The sequence below is a fragment of the Lepisosteus platostomus genome, chromosome 13, assembly GCF_059453375.1.
Source record: "Lepisosteus platostomus isolate fLepPlt1 chromosome 13, fLepPlt1.hap1, whole genome shotgun sequence".
NCBI classification, from domain to species: Eukaryota; Metazoa; Chordata; class Actinopteri; order Semionotiformes; family Lepisosteidae; genus Lepisosteus; species Lepisosteus platostomus.
The window spans coordinates 44,785,290-44,806,129 of NC_142623.1; the positions used below are offsets into that span (position 1 = coordinate 44,785,290).

A 20,840-nucleotide genomic window follows, 5' to 3' on the forward strand; every position below is an offset into this window, starting at 1 on the left:
AACCTCCTGTAATGGGAAAACAGAAAGAAGGGTTTCAGAAACACTTGCGTTGTCACCCAGTTCTGCATCGTCACCCGTCCTGCTCCCTCTGCGAGCATCCTCTCCCCTCTTCGGTCACGTTTAACCCACTTCAGCGATGCTCCCTGTCCCTTCTCCCTCATACCTGTGTGTGGGGAGGTGCTCGTAGTGCCACACCTCCCGTCTGCTTCAGAACTTGCACTAATCCACCGTGACAGCCAAGGTGGCTCTGTGGTCTCCGAATCAGCTTGCAAGGAGGCTAAGAGCTGGGATAAAGTACAATGGCCACATACCAGTCGAAGCCCAGAGTGCTGTGTCAACTGCTATCGTAACTCATCCCTGTGAGAGGCACTTAATTCCCCCCCTCTTCTCCCGTCAGATATTACTCTGATTTAGAATGCAGAGCCTCTGACCTGACGTGCCCACTCTACCATTGTGTCGTGATTTGTCACAAGGGGAGTGATAAGCCCTCTTGTTTGAACAGTTCATCATTGCTTGAACAGGTCTTCCAGACCTGACCACGAGACTCGTGGAGTTTTTAAGGGCTGTGTCCTAGGGTTAACCTGACACTGATCAGTACAGTGCATGGATCCGTGTTGTGTTTTCTGTTAATAACCTTATAACTTCATTTAACCCTGGGAATCTAAATAAGACACTTACTGTAGGTGAAATGACAGCTAATCCTAGTGACTGAGCCCTAGTGCAGTGCGGCCAGAGAGGGCATGACGCTGCTGAGCTGTGCCTCTGCACGCCGCGGCCCATGAGTGATCCTGGTGTTATCGGGTTCGCAGGAGTGAAGAGGAGATGATGTCCTGGATCCTCAGGATCAACTTGGTCGCTGCCCTCTTCTCGGCCCCGGCTTTCCCTGCAGCCATAGGCTCCATGAAGAAATTCTGCCGGCCACTTCTGCCGTCATCTACCACCAAGCTCTCCCAGGTAGGCAGGAGCTTTATTCCTTATTGGAAATGAAGAGAGTCGAGGGAATGTGTTAGAATATGGTCTAGGAACATATTTGTCACGTATCTCAAGTGGAGTAGACAAGTTGGAACTATTTTGCACCAATATAAATAAGAAACTATAATTTGACCATTGTAACGTGATCAAACCAATGCTTGTTTGCTTTTACAATCCTTGAGAAGAGACCGTTGGATAGGATTGCATGTAACTACTCTTGTACACCCATGAAGGAAACAGCGTTTGCTAAATAACCCTTTAAGGTGAATGTTAGCTTTCTGTTTCTTGCTTGCACACCTTAAAATTATTTTATGTGAAATTAGTTTTTGCCATGTCCATATAAAACATTATAGCAGCGTGATTCTTCGTCTTTCATGCAACACTTCACACAGGTTGCACTTATCTCTTGTCAGCACTGTTAACAGTGTCATTAGGGATCCATTGATGCTGAACAAAATGTCAAGACGACACTTTGTCTTTAGGTTGTCTCATTAACAAAACCCAGCAAGATAGGCAGATGATGCAAGCCTGTTTTGCTTTGACAAACATAAAATGCAAATTCTTGCAACAGCACAACTCCAACAAGGTGTAAAAAACATACACCGGCAACATTAATTAGAATTTAAAAATCAGATTGTCTATTTTGTATGTGAAGAAAAAGGACAGAATCTCTCCCTTGGCCTTAAGGTGAGCAATACTGGTATATGAAATGTGCTAAGATTATATTGTCCTACATGCAAGCGAACAGAGCCTGAGCAGAAAGAGCCATCTTGGATTATCAAAATAGGGATGTTGTCCTTTTTTAATTCATACCTGCACCCGCTGCAAAACATTCTTTGCTGCAGGGGGAAGGCTGTGTCTCGTGAGCTCCCACCTTGGGGATGGACTTGGCCAGGGAATAAGAGAAGAGGGAATTTCTCTCTCTCGTTCTCCCCGCCTCGACAGCATTGCAGCGTGCGCCTCGGGGTTACCATGGCAACCAGGAGCCGTATCTCCAGATCGATACAAGGCGGAAGGGGAGAGGAGTCTGGCTGTACACTGCAGAGGAGCTGGTCGCACCCCCCCCCCCCCACCATTGCGCACCCGCTATACAGGGTGCCCTTGACAGGAGGGAGGGGGAGGCGTCCGACACCTCAAGCAAAGAGCCGTGTGGACAGAAAAGAAAAACAAACTGAATTGAATGGGTTGAAGTGTGACTATGCTGCAGTTTTAAAATAATAAGAAATATTATATTCCATTTTGCCCATATTTTCCTAGAAAGGGTACTGAGACAAAGAAATGCAATACCAAATTCTTTCTAAAATAACTAGCTTAGTACTAGTTAATTATGGACGTTCCATGACACCCAACTGTGTTAGCAGGCAGCAGCTATTCCCATGTGAAAGTAATCGCTGGGGTGGTCTCTCTGAATCTGGAGATCATGTAATTAATTGGTCAGCATGGTCAGTAATTAATTGGTCAGCATCTTGACCTGGTCTGGGCCAAACATGGGTGCTTCAACAGGAGCTTCAACATTCACAGAGAGCCATCAGATCTGCTTTGCTAATTCCACCACAGTACAAGCTAAGCACACATGACAGTATGAAAATGAAGTTTTCTGAACCCAAACTTTATCTATCAGATCATACATGTTCCATTTTTACAAACTATAGGATTCTCTTCAACATCACAAGGGAATTGAGAGACTGATGAGTGATCCTTCAGATTTACAAAAAGGCATCCTCCTCCTCCATGAATTTTGGCCTGTCAAATCTGCATTCTTCATCTTCCTTAATTTGCAGGGAGACAGGTATATTCTGTGATCACTGGCCAAAATGCAGGTACGTCAGGTGAAAGGACTGCCGGAATGGCTGGTGTCTGACTTCCATCACGTTCCTTAGCCAGTTAATCCCCCTTTTCTATTCTGTTGAAAATGGGTGGAAACACTGGAACATACATTTCAGTCCCACGTACGGTACCATCACCCCTATCATCACAGCCTCAGTCTAAAGGCGATTATTTTCGAAGAAGGGGATGGGATTGGGCTGAGGGAATTTCGGAACCTCATGTGTCACATCACATGCTTTTACAGCTGTTCTTGTTGCTCACAGAGGCCCCGAGGCGCCTGCAGCACAGGGAACACTAGTTCCTTCAGGTTTGTGTCCAATGGCAAAGGGGAACACGGGATTAGGGCTGACTTCTGGCAAGAGTCCCACCCTTTTGTTATTCAGTAATGCACTCTTGATGCACACAGTGCTTTCTGGATGACTGTAACTCATTGCATGACTTCTGCTTTATTTCCATGGCTTGCTGGCTAGGAGGAGCAGTTGAGGTCACACGAGAACAAGTTCAAACAGATCTCTGCAGAAGTGGAAGAACATGGGAAAAACTCCCCCGACAAAACCTTAAAAACAAAAGAAACAGAGGAATACAGACTGAAGGAGCACTATCTAATATTTGAGGTGGGCTGACATTTCTTTTTTACACACTTGTGATAAAGGCATGTAGAGGAGAGGATATTATGTATTATCTCGAGCTGTTTGACCTGTTCGAGAGATAATGATACATCATCATGATTACTGAGATTGGAGTAATCAAATGTGAGTGGAGTCAGATTCACCATTTTTTCTTAAAAATACATTCAAAACAGCCTTACCTCATTATTAATACATCAGTTATTTAAACAACACTTTGTACATGTGTTGATATGAATAAATGTGATAAGCTGTAATCGGTTAAGATATTGCTGTTAATGCTTTCTGCAAGATGTCCTACGAATCAGACTGTCTTAGCTTCTACAGCCGACAAACAAGACCTTTGTCTCCATTAACCAAAATTAACCAACTTAATCAAAACATTAGTTTGCAGTTGTACTGATAAAACATTAACAGTCTTTCAGTATAATCTTACAATTCACACAACCGTGTAAAACAAAGTAAAGTTTTCAAACAACCACTACCATAATAATAATAATAATAATAATAATAATAATAATAAGTGATTCTCCCGTGCTTTTGGGATCACCAGTTGTGCCTTTCTCTTGGACCAACTCAAGGGTTTTGAACCCAAGCCCTAACTCAGGAGAGAGAGAGGAAGAGCAGGGAAACTCCTCTGGTCCCACTCATGTGCAAGCCACTCATTTTGAAATGTGTTAATACATCACAGGAGGTTCAGCAGCAACCAGAGGAGAGGTGCATATCTTACTGACAGCACTCCAAGCCTGCAGGCACCCTTGGAGGCCACAGGGGGCGCTGTGTCACCCAGACACCTGCGGCCATTTATTCTCAGCCTCCCCTGGGCGGCACTCTGGACAATCATGCACTTGCTTGGAGAGTCCTGGTCACAGTCAGATAGTGACGTGACTCAGACTGAGCCCATGACACGGAGATTACTGAGCCCTCCCTCTCTCACACAAATGCCTCTAACCCCTCGAGTCACAACAGTGTCCATTTCACTGAGGACACTGCACTAGAAATAATAAAGTGGTTAAATAACGCTTAGTATGGTTGTTCATTTTTACTATGTAGTCTTGCCTCTGCCCTGCAGGCACTGGGTTATGCGGCTCTCATTTTAGATTGCACTAACCAGCATGAGGTACTTCAGAGATTAAGATCAGTGAGCTGAAAGGGTTCAGTGATTCACAAGGTTTCTCTTTTCCAATCACAAGTTAAAAGGAAGAAAAAAGCTCTGCACCAGGTGGCTAAGTGACTGATTGATCATCCAGTCGCTGGAATGGAATTTTCCAGTGCTGCCCGGTCAGTCAATAAACTGAACCTGGCAGGCACACCTGAAGGTTCAGGAACACGTTCGATTTTCAAACAAAAGAATTCACACGCTGGCAGCACCTTCCGTGTTAACCCAGAAAGCAGATTTTCAATCTGTTGTGTTAGCAAAATTGAGATTTTTTTCTGGATTTCTTCTGATGTGCCAGAATAAAGTGATAGATACAGCTAATGTTTACCAGCTGCAGTGCTCTAGTGCCTAGAGGCAGCACCAACCTGAAGGATACCACTCGACTGCAGTCTGTGACTACCAAGTTAAAAATTGTCATAATATGACAAGTGAGATATGATGCAACAATATTTAATTATATAATTTCTAAGATTTTTTTTTTCTTGTATCAAAGTGGTTATGTGGCTTAAATGCTTATAGCATTGGGAATTTAAAACACACTATGTTTTGGAAACCCAATTCTGGGTCTTTAAAGTTGTACAATCTTTCAGTACACATTTCTGCAGGTCCTCCTATCTATATACTGCCCCTGTGTGGACCATAGGTAAGGCATTTTGACACCCTTGATACTGAATATAACTACACATTTTTAATCAAACTAATTGGCCTGCAGATTCAATACTGACTTAGAGTTTTTAGCATTGATCTTACCAGATTACATTTTTTTGGGTCAGTACAATAGGTTATGCATATCAGTACTGCTGTTCTTATTTTTTTTTAATGAGACAAAGCTTAATTTAGATCAATTTCGATGTAAAAATCTTGTATCATGGACTTTCAACCAACGGATCCTACAGCTTTTCTCCAGTCCCAGTATCACTCCTTTAATATTCATTTAAAGGAGTCAAAGATCAATTAAGCACATGAGTGAGTCACAAGACGAGGGGATATGTTGGGAGTTTGCTGGACTAAACAGATGTCTCAAAAGATATTTTAAACTTTAATACTTAGTTATACAACTATTTATTTTCATCAAGTGCCTGTGAGGGTGATAGAATGTGAACTGGAAGACTTGATGGCAAGAGGAAAGAGCTCTGGCATTTCAGGCTATTTATTTCTCAGTCATTAACACCCCGCACCCAATCACACTAATCTGCATTGTAAGAAAATCTGCACCGTGCCAGCTTTTGTTTATTGAGCTATATTGAGCTATCAATAGTATATTGAGCTCTGTTGAACTCACTGCTCTCTTCTAATTTACCTCCACAGAAAAGTCGATATGAAACATACATTCACCTCCTGAAGGCCAAGCTAAAGGTAGAAAGTGATGATTTGGAGAAAATCGAGGCGAGCCTGTTCAGTGTGGAAGGAGAGGAGAGCTGCCTGCGGAAGACACAGTCCAGCCCCTCGCTGAACCAGGGCCACGTGTCCCTCAACGGGACAGCTGACGGCAAAGACATTCTGGATCACAAGTGCTGAGGAGAAAGGAAACTAGCATGAAGTGGTCTGTGGTGGATATTTTGAGTTCACAGAAGAGCACAATGTACTTATTCCACTTAGGACCCATGTTGGGGCCACGACATTCTAAAACAATACATGATGTGACAAAGAAAACTTACCACAAGAGTGTGTTTTGTAACACGGTGAAAACCTATGCTTTTTTAGTGCTTATATAGATCTCGAATCCACTTTGTCCACATGGTAAAAACAAACTCTTTCCAGCACGCTGGCTGCCACTTGTGTGTGCAATAATGGACACATTACCATGGCCTCTCTGGTCAGATTGTTCTGTTAACCATCTGCGACTGCTATACTTTGCAACATACAGACCTAGTTTTTATTATTTTCTGAAAATAATGCTATGATTATAGCAAACTACAAAGCAGCGGGACTGCAGTGCCAATGTTTTCCTTGTATCAGAAATTGCTGAAACAAGAGAACTGCCACAGCTTACAACCTCCATGATTAAAACTAGATTTCTGATACGCTGATTTATATACTGACAACTATTGCAAAGCAATAGGTAAAAATGCGCTATTGTACAGCCGAGAGACTGTTCTGATTATAGTGCGAGAACTGTGCGACTAAGCTGAGTCTTGTACGCAAAGTGGGAAGATGTATTACTAGGGTACTAGATGACTTGTTTCAGAGGATAAATTACTTCAACGGTACAAAGTAAAGTGTGTGCTGGAACTGAAGGAAAGAAATGCTTTATGATTCAGTCTAGTTGTTGGACAGCACAAGTGTCCCATCTGTTTCATAAAACTCTGCTTCAGAATGCTAGCAGTAAATTAGTAAATGTCATTTTTACTTTATATCAACTTTCGTATTATGAGACAGTACCATATTGCTATGACTAAAGAGCTGACTTATATAATCCAAGGCTTTTAGGTAGATTAATGCTGTTTTAATACAAAACAAGACATTTTATTATCATCCTTTTCGTTTATGAAGGAATTTCCTATTAAGTCAATTTCAATAGGCCTTGCCTTCTGATTGTTTTGTAAGTTGATTTTAATTGCACTTTATGTTACAGCTTTGTTCTGTTTTTCCTTTATTGTAAATTATTTTCATATTTATTTTTATTTTTTATTTTTCTGTGATTTAAAAAAAATGTAAAGGACCCTTTTACTGGAATCTAAGGTTATTACTGAAATGACCGCATAAAGGTTCTTTTTATAAATATTTTGGATGACTATTTATTGACAATTGTATGCTGGACATAAAGGTGAAAAGTAATCTGATCACTCTGAAGGGGGTTGACTGAGAAATTTGAATTAGGAAAAGTACAACTCTTGAAAGCCAACCACACACATCTGCAAAAGATGACTGCTGATTCTCAGTGAAATGAAGTGTCCACTTATACAGAAGCTATACATTGTATCCCTCACACTTCCACAAAATGTTAAATAAAATGGATCTCCAGGGTCAGTGTTCACTTTGGTCTTTTACTCGTCAATGGAAAACGCATTTCCTAAGTTTATTTTCAGAACAATTTACATGTTTTTGTGATGTTATCCAGGATGTTATGTTTTCACTTTCCATATTGTTTTTCCAACCGGTCACGTGCTCTGTTAGGATACTTAATTTCTTTTAAACCAAGATTAGGTGCCTTGCAGCCTTCTTGGTGCAATTCCACTACGCTGTACTTCACTGTCCACCCTGTGGGGAAATCCCACAGCTTGCACATGCTGTCAGTTTTCCACTGACCAGACACAAGAAGCTCCCGGCAAATGGAAATCTGGAGTAACGTGCTTGTACCATGAAGCTGGGAGTTAATCCAGTTATGGAGAATATTTCAGAAACACCGCAAAGTTCATCCATGCTTATTGACAGGTGGACGTGGATGAGTCTTATTTTGAACTAGAGCTGCAGGGGCATTAAACTAAAATACAGGGCTGTCTGGTGTCCACCAAGGTGCTGCCCTGTGAAGACGTTCCCTCTGAGTGTCTCCGAGTGCACCTTGTGTCTGTTGCATTAGGGACCAGCTGACCAGGCAATCTAGACTGTTCTCACTTCAGTCAGTTTTAGTTTTCATCACAACCCCATCAAATCCTCCAGCTTAACGCATGCAGTTCAGTGACTTTTTTAGTATCTAATAAACCCAAAGAGCTCATCTAGCAGTTTGGTAAAGTAAGCCTTCAAGGACATGACTGGGCAGCTGTCCCACAACCATTTGAGAAGTGCCAACAGTTTAGTTTTAAATGTACTACTGTCCTGCTCTATTCACACATTCACATTATTATAAGAAGCTGAAATGCGACATCTGCTCCACAAATTGCAGTCACTGCTAATTCCAGTGGCAAACTGACATGGTGAAAGATATACCAACAGAGAAAGGGAGTAGTTTCAAACAAAGCCAGTGGCCTAGTTCACATTCTTACATCTTCATTGGCTTAAGAAAATAATGTAGAACAAATACATCAAGCACAGTCTTCATATTGAAAGATAAAGCTAATGGCAAGGTTATGTATTATTTCAGTAGTACATTACCAGCTAACAACCTGTGAGAAAATACAATAACTTTTAACATGGCCAAGTTTGAAACAAATGCCAGTCTCATGCAAATTTACATTCTGCGAAAATATTTTGAGATATAAGGAATATAAGAAGGTACTGTATATAGTTTGTAGCAGGAACACTACCAAGACCGGAACAGGTAATGTGTGCAGAATAAGGCCCTCACACCTGAAAAAGGCTTCACAGCCGAAACATTGTTTCTCTCTTCTCTTTTTAGCATGGACTACACCTATTACTTGCATTTTATAGTATACTGTATATGACTAATGAACTCATCATAAAACCACAATTCATAGTACATTTTCATGATCTGAAATGAATAATATTTTTTATAAAATGTTTTAATAGTTCCACACTGCGGTGTGGTGGCTCTGTTGCTCAGGACCTGCGCCTATGGCTGGAAGGTTGCCGGTTTGTATCCCGCGGCCGGCAGAGGAATCCTACTCCGTTGGGCCCCTGAGCGAGGCCCTTAACCCCAGCTGCTCCAGGGGCGCCATATAAATGGCCGGCCCTGCGCTCTGACCCCAAGCTTCTCTCCCTATCTCTGTGTCTCACGGAGAGCAAGCTGGGGTATGCGAAAAGACAAATTCCAAATACAAGAAATTGTATATGGCCAATAAAGTGATCTTATCAATTGGTAACACTGGGCTAATGCATGATAAAGAGCAGCGGGAATGTAGAAGTGCTGCAAAGTGGCTATAGAGACAGATCAACAGAAAGCATGCAGCAGAATAAGGGCAGCTACAGCATCTTCAGGAGTGCAGTCCTCTTGGAATGGAGTATCATTACAATAGACTGCAGCTATTGGACATGGCCAGTAGGTGGCACTTCACTCACTTCGTAAAATAGAGCAATCTAGCAGAGCTTCTTTGGCATAGAACTCTCTCCCTCCTTCAAATGTTTGATGATTTTGCCACGGTCTTCTTGGGCGGCCACAATGGTCACATGGCTTTCAAATGAATACATTTATACCTTCAGCCCAGCATGGAGATCTGCTTTCGGTTCTGTGTCTTGAGCTAAGCAGCAGTGCAATATCATGGACATACTTTAGCATTAAAACATCAAGAGCTGTAACACTTTGATGAATTGTGCCTTTATGATGCATCCAACGCAAGCATCTTAAAACAGCACTGGCCTGGATTTTAGTAGCAATAGGATTAATGAATATTCCTTAACCTTAAAATATTATAATTGGTCAAAAGGCACAGTTTCCGTTATATTTTATAAATTTGTTACAAATACAAGATTTGAAGATATGGTCTGTCATTTTTTTTTATTTTGACCAAGTAACATGGACAGCATTTCTAAAAGTTAAGGCAAGAAGAATCATCACATATTAATGATTCATATGAAAACATAGTATTACACAAAATACAATTAAGGCCGTCTTGTAGTCCAATTAACTTTTTCTCACACTGCTCTTGTGTGAGGTGTTCTGGTACTCAGTGTTATATCCCTCCCTGCAGGCTTATCTGGAGTATTACCATAAATAATGCTCATTAAAATTCAAATCTTCTTTCAACTTTGCCGTCAAAAATTCATAGTGAACCTGATTTCCCATTCTAGCTATACTGATGTTGCAGAACCCTTCAATTAAATGTTTTCAGGTGATGCATTTTTACCCTCGCAAAACAGGCAGAAAAACATGGTACTGTCTTCATTTCCGTAGGGTTGTGGGCTGCTTTTGCATTGAAGTAACAAGGACTTGCTCCTCTGCTGAATGTTGCACAAAACGCGTTTATCCGTTTCATCTGGGGGCTAAAAACGCAAATAGAACTGCACATCTGTTACAGCAAGTTGAGCTGCGATCTGCATGGTGTGATATCACGGGATGATATGAATGGCTGTGTGCTGAATGCATACGTTGGGAATGCAGTGAATGCCTGACGGTTACTCACGGTGATTAATGGTGATATGACAAAACAAATTATACAGAGATACAGGGGCTCCTTTGAACCAAATATCCCCCAAGGGCAACATCTGAATCTAATTCATTCAGGAAACAATGGAAAAAACCCTCTACAATTATTGTTATGAACTCATAGTCACTACAAGAGCAGACGTCTCAGTTGTTGCTGATCTTGAAACTGGACCCGTCAGACCTCCCACGACTCTAAGGCCAAACACAACACCAACTCCATCATCAAGTGTGCCGATGACACCACAGCTGTAGCTCTGATCACAGGCAATGGTGAGAGGGCCTACAGGGAGGAGGTCAATCTCCTTACAACGTGGTGTGAAGACAACAACCTCACCCTCAATGTCAGCAAAACCAGGGAGCTGATCGGTGATTTCAGGAAACTGCAAAACGGACATGCCCCTCTCCACATCAACGGGACTACAGTGGAAAGGGTCAGTAACTTCAAACTCCTTGGCGTCCACATCACCAGGGACCTCACATGGTCTCTCTACGCCACCTGTCTGATCAAGAATGCGCAACAGTGTCTGTATTTCCTAAGATATGTCCCCAGATCCTCACTAAATGTTACAGATGCACTACAGAAAGCACACTGACGGGTTGCATCACAATGTGGTATGGCAACTGCAGTATTGCTGACCGCAAAGCCCTACAGCGGGTGGTGAAAACTGCCCAGTCCATCACTGGGGTTGCCCTCCCATCCATACAGGACATTTATGACAGACAGTGCTCGAGGAAAGCTCTAAGCATCATCAAAGACCCCACACACTCCAGACTGTATGACCCTCTACCATCTGGAAAATGGTACCGGAGCATTCAGGCCCGGACAACCAGACTCAGAGACAGTTTTTACCCTCGCACTATCAAGCTATTAAACTCCCAGCCTCTCTCACCTACGATCTGAACCTCACAGTGCCTTCTTTATTACCAAAAACTCAAACACACATTAAAATCTACCTCTACCTCACATGTTAAAAAGCTCACTCCCTGTAATTTTCTATTCTTTATTTCATTCTGTTGATGTTGATGTTTTTGCACAACTGATGTTGTTTTGCACATTGCCTGTTGTTGTTTTGCACACTGCCCGTTGTCTCTGTCTTTCTTTTATTATACAATTGTATTGTTGTTTTTTTGTACTACTTATCGTCTGAGAGCTAGCTAAATAGCATTTCTTTATACCATATACCTGTATATGAGTATAATGACAATAAACTTGAACTTGAACAATTCAAAACCACCTGAGTTCTTCCAGTATTACAGGCATGTTAGATAGAAATAATAAGGAGAGGAGCTTGAAACAAATGGATACTTGAAAACTATGAAAGGACTAAATTGTGTAACAACAGTTGAAGGTGCAACACTGTGGTGTTGTCTACTTTGCAGCATTAAAAGTAGTGATGCAACTAGTCCTTTTTTGCCAGTGCAAAAACACACAAACACCACACAGCAATCTCTGCTCTTCAAACTTCCACACAACAAAGTCAAGGGATTAGTCTGTGGAGATGACTTGAGCATTAATCAGCATGGCTGACACCCAGCATTTCCACAAATGCTTGAACCACATCGAGTAGCCCTACTAATCTAGATACAGTTCTGATTATAGTGCCAGGGCCTTTGCCTGCTACAGCAGTGCTTCAGACCATTACAGAAAAGAGGTGGTGAGCTGGCATCGTGGCTGGTCTAGACTGCACAACCAAGTACCCAGATAGACCATCCAGTCCTGAGGTCTCCTGATCTGAGCCCTACTGAAAACAAGTGTGAGACAATGTCACTGCCAGTGCAGTGCAGTTTTAAGTTAATGAAGTGTGTGATTTTTCTCTTTCGATCACAAAAAGATAGGCACCGAATAGCCAATACAAGCCCCTATGACTTAGGTGCATTGGGATGCATTCAAAAATATATTCTTACAAGCACAAAAAGATTTTTTAAAGCAAAATACTTCACTTGTCCCAATTAACATTTGTGTGCTGATCCAAAAATTGAACACAAAACCTGGTGTCTTGGTTTCTCACTATTTAATTCCAATTGAATTTCCAGAGTGCCGTTTCCTCTTGGAGGATGTGAAACATCTCTGAGACAAGACTGTAAATTGGCTACATCCAAGCAAATGCTGGCATTTCACAACTTCTTGATTAAAACAGAAAGATCGAAATGTGACCTGTCCAGACTGCCGGCACGAGCATGCAGAACAGCAGGAGATATTACAGAGCCGGCATGCAGGGAGTGAAGCACTGGCCAACTGCATGCAGAGGGTCTCTCAAGACTGCACGGCACAGCTGCAGATGTGAGACAGACACAACCTTTGTCCAGAGACAAAACAAGACAGACAGCTTTTAGGGTGGAGGAAAAGGAGATCACATTTCAATTAGAGAGCTGAGGGGCATGCATAACCTTCTTCTGTTCCTCGCTGGTCACAGAGGTCGGCGACTGCAAATACATTCCAGAGGCATGTAAAGACATACAGTACAGGCAGGGTATAATGAAGATATGCCTCCATCACACACTTTGTCCAAATTCTGTTCAACTTTATAAACAATATGTATTCTCAGCACTATGAGTACATTGCGAAACAATTGCTTGCTATTAGAGAGTAATAGTTGAAAGTATTTACTGATAATCCATATTACAATGCTACAGCTCTAGTAGGAGCCCCATCCTACTAATGTATTTGTTACAGGTGTGCATTTACTTCTGCCAGGGCACAAACTGTTTCCTTGATTATTGGGCTTTGGTGACAATGATTGTTTTTTTAATTATTTCTGATGTCAAAACATGCTCATTTTTTTCTAAATTTTATAGCATTGTTTAGAAGGTACTACTAAAATACAATGTCTATTCTGAGCTTCATTTAGTTACAATATGAAGCTGTAGCGGACAGCTACTTGTGATCATCTTCTGCGTTGTGTCAATGACGACCAAGGGACACCAGGTAGAGGTCTGTGGTTTTATTCCCTTGTAGGACATAAAACACATGGGCATTACACTCTAAATGTCTCCCCCTCCCCATCAGCGTCCACAATACGTCTCAGTTCTTATTACAATCGTGTTACACATTACAGATGACTTCACCTGGTCCCTCAATACCACCTCCCTAGCCAAGAAAGCACAGCAGCGTCTATTTCCTGCAGTGACTGAGGAGGGCAAACCTCCCCCCGCCCATTCTTACCACTCTCTACAGAAGCACCATTGAGAGCACCTTGACCAGCTGCATCACTGTTTGGTTTGGGAATCGCAACACTTCAGACCGCAAGACCCTGCAACGGATTGTGGAAACAGCTGAAAAGATTATTGGAGCCTCCCTCCCTGCCATTTCTGTCACCTGTCACAAACGCTGCTTACACAGGGCCCCCAGTATAGTAGAGGACCCCTCCCGACATTCTCATAAACTTTGCCCTCCTACCATCTGGGAAAAGATATCACAGTGTACGGGCCAGCTCCACCAGACTCTGGAACAGCTTCTTCCCGCAGGCTGTCAGGCTCCTCCACACCCTGGAATCTACTGGCACCCACCCCAATTCCAGAAACAGGGTTTGAATCTCCCCAACGTGTTGTGTATATTGTGTTAGCTATTTTACCTTTTACTTTGCACTGTGTATCCTGTCTACAATGTCTGTCAGTGTCCTGTCTGTCCTGCCTGTATTTGCACCGTGGACGAGGAGGAACGATATTTCGTTTCACTGTATACTTGTATATGGCTGGAATGACAAATAAACATGAACTTGAACTTACATTACATATAGAAATAAAATTTACATTTTCTGATATTATATCTCATCTATATAATATCTACCATATACATAAACTTACACTACAACACATGTATCACCTTAATGTCAACCATTTACAACAGGTATAATAAGACACCTAAATTGTCCATTTTTCTTATACATGTTTTATCTATCATCACAGTATACTTATTCTCCACAATATGTGATATAATCCAATACCCCATTATCACATTCTACAATGCAACTCTTCTTTTTGGTTGCATATTGACATTCGGTTAATAAAACCGACAGGCCTAAGATAGTGTAGCGCCCACGTGAGGCGCTGTAGCCATGCGCACGCAAGGCAGGCTGGGAACGGTGGCTGAGGGGCGGGACTACCGGGCCGTATATAGTGGGACAGGGCTGGAAACACCCTCTTCCCTCTTGTGTCTGTGTAGTGCTTTCCCTATGTGTGTAACCCCTCTCAGGGTCTTTAATAAATATCCTACCAACCCGTGCCATAGCCTCCGGCCTGTTCCGTCGGCGAAACACGTAAGCGTTACAGTATCAAAGAAAAGAAAGTTACAACGAAATTAACGGCACACCTCATAGGACATAAAACACGTGGGCGTTACACGCATACACGCATTAAATGTCTCTTCCTCAACAAAATATAACACGTTGTTAAACACGGTACAATTCAATAAACATTACACTTATTCAGTACCATTATTAATTTAACATACAACCGCAATATTCGCAGAAATAACATTACCACTCTAGTGTGCAATAAAGACAAAAACAAAATGTTAGCATGCGCATCTTGATGACCACTTGTCGCTAGACTAGCACACTACGGCACGCTAACATATACAGTAACCCTTAAGGTCGGACATTCTGATATTCTGATTCATCAAATAAAACATTACTTGCAACCTAACAGTGCAGCACATGCTTCATAAAGGAGTCACCAATATATCACGCCACATTATTAATCGTTTAAAACAAAAATACATCGATTAAAATAAAATTACAGAAGTTCATTGGAGAGAGAGAGTAACGTGCGTCTTACCTCATCAGCGTCCGCAATGGTCTGAGAATTGACCCGAAGAACGTGCCACCTGTGGCGCCCAGGGTGCGCATGAATTAACGCCCCCAAAAGTATGTCGTAAACCCAAATATATACATTAACAAACGGAACAAAGTTCACATAAATAATATAATAAAATACCACAAAAACTAAAATGTTTACATAACGCAATCATGGCTCAACACACCTGGGTACAAAGCAAATGTTTGATCAGCTACTGGCAAGCACAGTGTGAGAATTTCAATTACTACTCAGTAAAACCACAGGCTCCCATTTTTTAAAAAATATTAGAGCACTTTGTGTTTTAATTGGGCATTCTTGATTTCTAAGATTTCCCATTTATTTTGCATTTCAGCACCTGAAGCTTTCTTATGTTTTTAGCTGCACTGTAAAGACTTTCCCCAATTTATATTAATCAGTCAATTAATTTTTCATTTTGATACTGTAGCAGAATCCTCAATTACAGTTGTTTGTTTCTATGTGGACAATAAAAGGAACCTTGTTGAAGCTGCTTGCTGAAATGCCAGTATCCAGTACTTTTAAAGGAAGTGTGTAAATTTACTTCTAGTAGATCACTACCTACAGTACCTTATTATTGCTAGACAATCAATTCAAATTGAAGCCACATTCTATTTGTTGCAATGAGTTCTATACCTTAGGAAATCTGTAAGTGAAAACCAACACACCTGATAATCAAATAGTTCAAAATGCCTGAGTTACATTGTATTGGTTTTGTTTAAAACACACAAAACCAGCCCAATTAGAAACCCAAGCAGTAAATTAGTAAAAGAGACACACATTAGGGGTTTTTATGGAACGAATTACCACACTGTAAAATTACCAGACTGTAAAGGTGCTTTTTAGTATTTTATTTCTGCATGAAAATAATTAATTTTTCTATCTGAAGCAATAACAATACAGAGTATTGCAAAAATGTTTCTGCATCTGTGGTCTTGTTTTAGTGATACACCAATTACTTTTTTGCCTGTCACAAGAGACAAAAAAAGAGAGTTTTACCACTAGAGGGGCATACCTCACAGGTTTGACATCGGTAAGAGAGGAAGTTAAGTGGTCGAAAAAACGTACGGAAAAGCCAATGAAAATTCTAATTTATGGCTGAAATAATCCTCTATTAGATGGCAGCAATATGGTAAAATACGTCTTCTCTGGAGAAAAAACTGAGCTGAAAGCCAACTAGAAAGAGAGGAGACGCAGATGAGTTCTCAGTGACAAACAATGTCTCAGAATAGTGTGTATCAGTTTAGTTCAAATGAAAACAATGTATAGCATTAAGTAGTATCAGAGTAAAAAATAATTTAAATTTAAATTAATATTAAACCTTTTGACATTTTTAAACCTTTTGCCAGGAAACCTTTTGCCATCAGTAACCTGGGAAGTGATTTTGTTGAATGTGAGTAAATGAGATGGTCACAGATCTTTTAACCAGATCGTAGAGCTGTTCCCTGTCTAACCATTCAGAATTTCTGTTAAAATTGGATTCTTAGTGCCGCATCTGAGAATTGCCTTGAAAGAGGCTTCTTCAGTATGGCAGCGGATGTAGCTCAGTCAAGGACTTTGAATGCTGAAATGCAGCCACCACAAATGGGAGATGCCCACAAGGCACAAAGTAGCCTCGATACAAAGGCATATGTGGGGAATGGCCTGGTTTGCAATACAGTATGCAGTACGAGAATACGGATGGGAATATGGGAAGGCCATGCGGCATGTGTAGGCCACCCAGTACACTGAGGGATCGTCTCCATGGATGTCGTGCTCCTACCCTCAGCTGCTAACAACAGAGCTGCTGGACCACCTCTACTATTGTCTGGGCTTTGTTGTACCTTTTCATACCAATCTTATCCCCTTGATGAAATGTCTCATGTCTTCAAGGTCTTCTTTCTGGAAATTGTAAGCTTTTGCTTTGAACTCATCCTATACATTTTAAACATATACTTAACATTATTTTATAATACTTAAAGAATTACAGTTCCCCAATGGATCTCTCACTCCTCTTTGCCTCACTCTGTCTAGAGTGTTTGAAAAAACAATATCTATACAAACATATTGTCTTTTAAGGAACTCTGACAAGCTGGGTAAGAAAGCAGTCATTAACCAGGTCTTTCAGTTTCTGCTTCTGATGTTCCTATAGTGTTTTTTTCCCAGTCTATGTGTGGAAAGTTGAAGTCTCCCGTAAAAATAACTCTTCTTTGGCATATACATTATACAGTACTGAATTATAATCAACATCTACATTTAATAGCCTATAGCATATTGCTAGCAGTATACCTTTGATACGGTATTTTACATTTTTTAGGGAGTCTTACCCACGTAGGTTCAGAGACTCTTGTTTCCTCTAGCTGTTAGTTCCAGAGCCTGAATGTTCTTCTGCACACCTCCTCTTCTACCTGTGCTGTCATTCTGGACCAAATGATGGAGATGAATGTAACATTACCAAATGATGGTAATTCTACATTAACCTCTATCATTTTAGATGAACCACGTTTCTGCAATCAAATGAAGTGAAAGGTGTGGAACCCATCCTCGCTTGTGCGCCATGCTCTTCGTGTCTAGATAAACACGAGGAGTTGCTGTTATTGTCACTGAGAACCCTGTGCCTCAATGTATTACTCACCTCCCACCTCTGTGTGCTTCAAGCATTGTCAGGATGGCTGGCTGTCAGAGAACCTGCTTCATAGGACGATCAGGAGAACTGCATGCCCTCCTAGGCTCATAGCCTCCAGATAACATGTGTAATTACACCTGTTGCATTGACCCCACCAAGACTGCTGCTTTTGTTAATTAAGGCATACTTTTAATATTAATATTAGCTATTATCAAGTTAAAATTTCATGTTCTAAATAACTGCACTGTACAGGTTTGTTTTCATAATGGTAATTTCATAACCTAATAAAAGCCAAAGTTCACTTACAGTGCTAGCAATGAGAATGAATTTAAGATGAGGAATTAGTGTCCTTTTATGTCCAAAGTGTTGAAGGAGATGTGAAGATTATTGTTTCCCAACTAGCTGTTAAGAGGTCTTGTTCTGTAGAAGAATAGAAGAAGTGTGGATCTATTAATCCAAGTTTTTTATACACTGGTCGCTGTTTCATCCTTTTAGATCCGGTCACTGCTTGATGTATGATGCACATGGTAAAGCTATAAATCTTGCATTTATCAAAGTTATGAATCTTATAAATATCATTATCTGAGATTACATTGGAGATGGTTATAATTACAGATCATGAAGATTTATTGTTTTACTATTAAAGCCATAAAACAAACATAAGCTAACAGTGCTATATTTTAGGAAGAGTATTTTACAAGGTTTGTTTTTTAATATTCAGATAATTATTAACATTGCTCAGTAAATCCCTAATTTCCTCTACTGTAAAATACTGCACTATGTTACAGTTATGTTTTCAGAAAATATCAAGTCTTACAATGCCAGTAAATAATGCAAACAATATGCACCACTCCAGATGACTTTGTAACTTGTAACTTTTGTAAATGCTGTAAAACTGCTGTATATTCACAACAAACATGCTTTCTATGAAATGGCACATTCACATGAAGAGTCTTAAAAAGCAAGTACCTAAAGCCTGTTAGGAAAATTTCAGGAAAAATGTTCAACGTGGAACATTACAAAGGGTTGGCCAACTAATTGTACAGGTGGTGTGAACAGAAATATGTTACCCCAGCTCCTATACAGTATACTCGACACATAGAGTACTCTCAATACAGACTTTTAATAGTTTCACAAGAATGTTTGCAGACAGATTCAGGAGGCTGATTTGTAGAATCCCAGAATACCCATTGTGCTTATGCCTAATATTTAATTGAGAGAATTGATTGGACATCCTCTTCACTGATGAATCCTGTGTTGTACTGATCATACTTAAAGAATCCAGTGTTTAACAACTCACTTTTACTGTTTACCTTTAAGTTTTCTCACTTACTTCTAATTTGATTTAGTTTAATGTTTTAATTATTTTATTCTTATTTTTTATTTGATTTGTTTCTATTTGCGTACAATATATCAAACCTTTGCATGAATATTTTATAGCAGAAAATTTTACAGTATAAAAATTGTAATACTCAAGTTTAGAAAACATTTGAAACATTGAGAAATGTATCTACACTTCACAAAAGAGGACATCTGATGCCTTCTGGCAAGCTTCTTTTAATAACCTCAAGACGGTAGATTCAGCGAGTAAATTGTTCATCCCAAATGAAAATCACCCCTTTGCCAAAATATGTTTAAATTGCTTTCCACTTTCAAGTTAATTACCGTTTTTAGATTTTGTAAGAAGAGATATTGGTTGTAAAAGTGAACACTTATTCGACAGGCAAATTGTTGAAACTGACAATGACAACAGTTCCTCAAGTCTCTGACATTTTACTTAAACACCACAGTTCACTTCCTGACAGATTCTTTTGTGCAAGTGACATTTAAAGAGCTTGGTGTTGATTCTATGAATAACAAGTAGATGCAATGCAGTAAGAATGTAACAGACCTAAAATACAGTAAATAATACCCTTATAGATTAATCACTATGCAGAATATGATATGATGTTTTCAAACAAATTGTTTCATAAATACCTGGATGTTGTGGCCTACAGTATGTGTAAATGTTGGAAATAGGGACACAATGAGGTACGTATATAATCTAGTGTTATATAAATTGGTGAATTATTTTTATACTGTTTTCACGTTAGAAACTGCAAGATTGACTTAGACATATTTTTCTTATTTTAACACAAAGATTTCCAATTGATCGTTATTGCCAGTTTCCAACTTATTGATATGTTGATATCCAAAATTGAATTATGACAAATGCATTTCTTGACCTCCTAGTGTGTGGCTGTGTTTTTAACCATAACATATGGCTGATACAGACAGAGACCTTCTAACTACTAGTACTGTATACTGCAGTGCCTTATTACACTGCAATATTATGTGTGATGCAAAAAACCTCCACTTTTGACTACTATCAGTTTGTACATCATGCATGTTCTTTTCAGAGATGCACATTTCGAACTTTAAATGCACTTTTATACATACAGGAACAAGTAAAGATTTGTTCTATGAAAAGAGAAGAAAAGAAACACATTTCAGCTGTGGAGCTTTCTTTGGGTGCGAGCCTAAGAAGGCTCCACAGCCGTAACATTGTGCTTCTTTTGTACAGGATCTCAAAGCAAACTTGCAATTCCTATAAACCCCAAAACCACTGCATCTGTTGTTCTGAAAGGAGTACCCACAGCCGAAGAACCGTAGCAGCTCATTTCCTGGGAGTGGATCTGCATCTGCACAGACTCCCCTGTCAGAGCAGCGGCTGCTCTTTCTGCTGACTCAACGAGTGTCAAGTTAGTTTCAGAATCCATAGCTTTCTAAAAATAGCCTGTATAGCTCTGTCTAGACAACCCAGGGAAACTGGCAATCTATTTTTAGTGACCTTGATTTCTTAACATTATATTCACCATA

General features: G+C 40.4%; 1 protein-coding gene across 2 annotated transcripts in view; it reads left to right on the forward strand.

Moving 5' to 3' along the window:
* The window catches only part of psd2 (pleckstrin and Sec7 domain containing 2), a 109,819-nt gene extending 102,265 nt beyond the window's left edge, over window positions 1-7,554 (forward strand). Inside the window, exons 13-15 of one of the 2 annotated variants that reach the window (XM_088604905.1) lie at window positions 810-954; window positions 3,270-3,413; window positions 5,893-7,554. In XM_088604905.1, the coding sequence (XP_088461031.1) occupies window positions 810-954; window positions 3,270-3,413; window positions 5,893-6,102 (499 nt within the window). In that variant the 3' untranslated portion in view covers window positions 6,103-7,554. The other variant, XM_088604906.1, reaches the window with a different exon arrangement.
* Window positions 7,555-20,840: the final 13,286 nt, after the last annotated feature.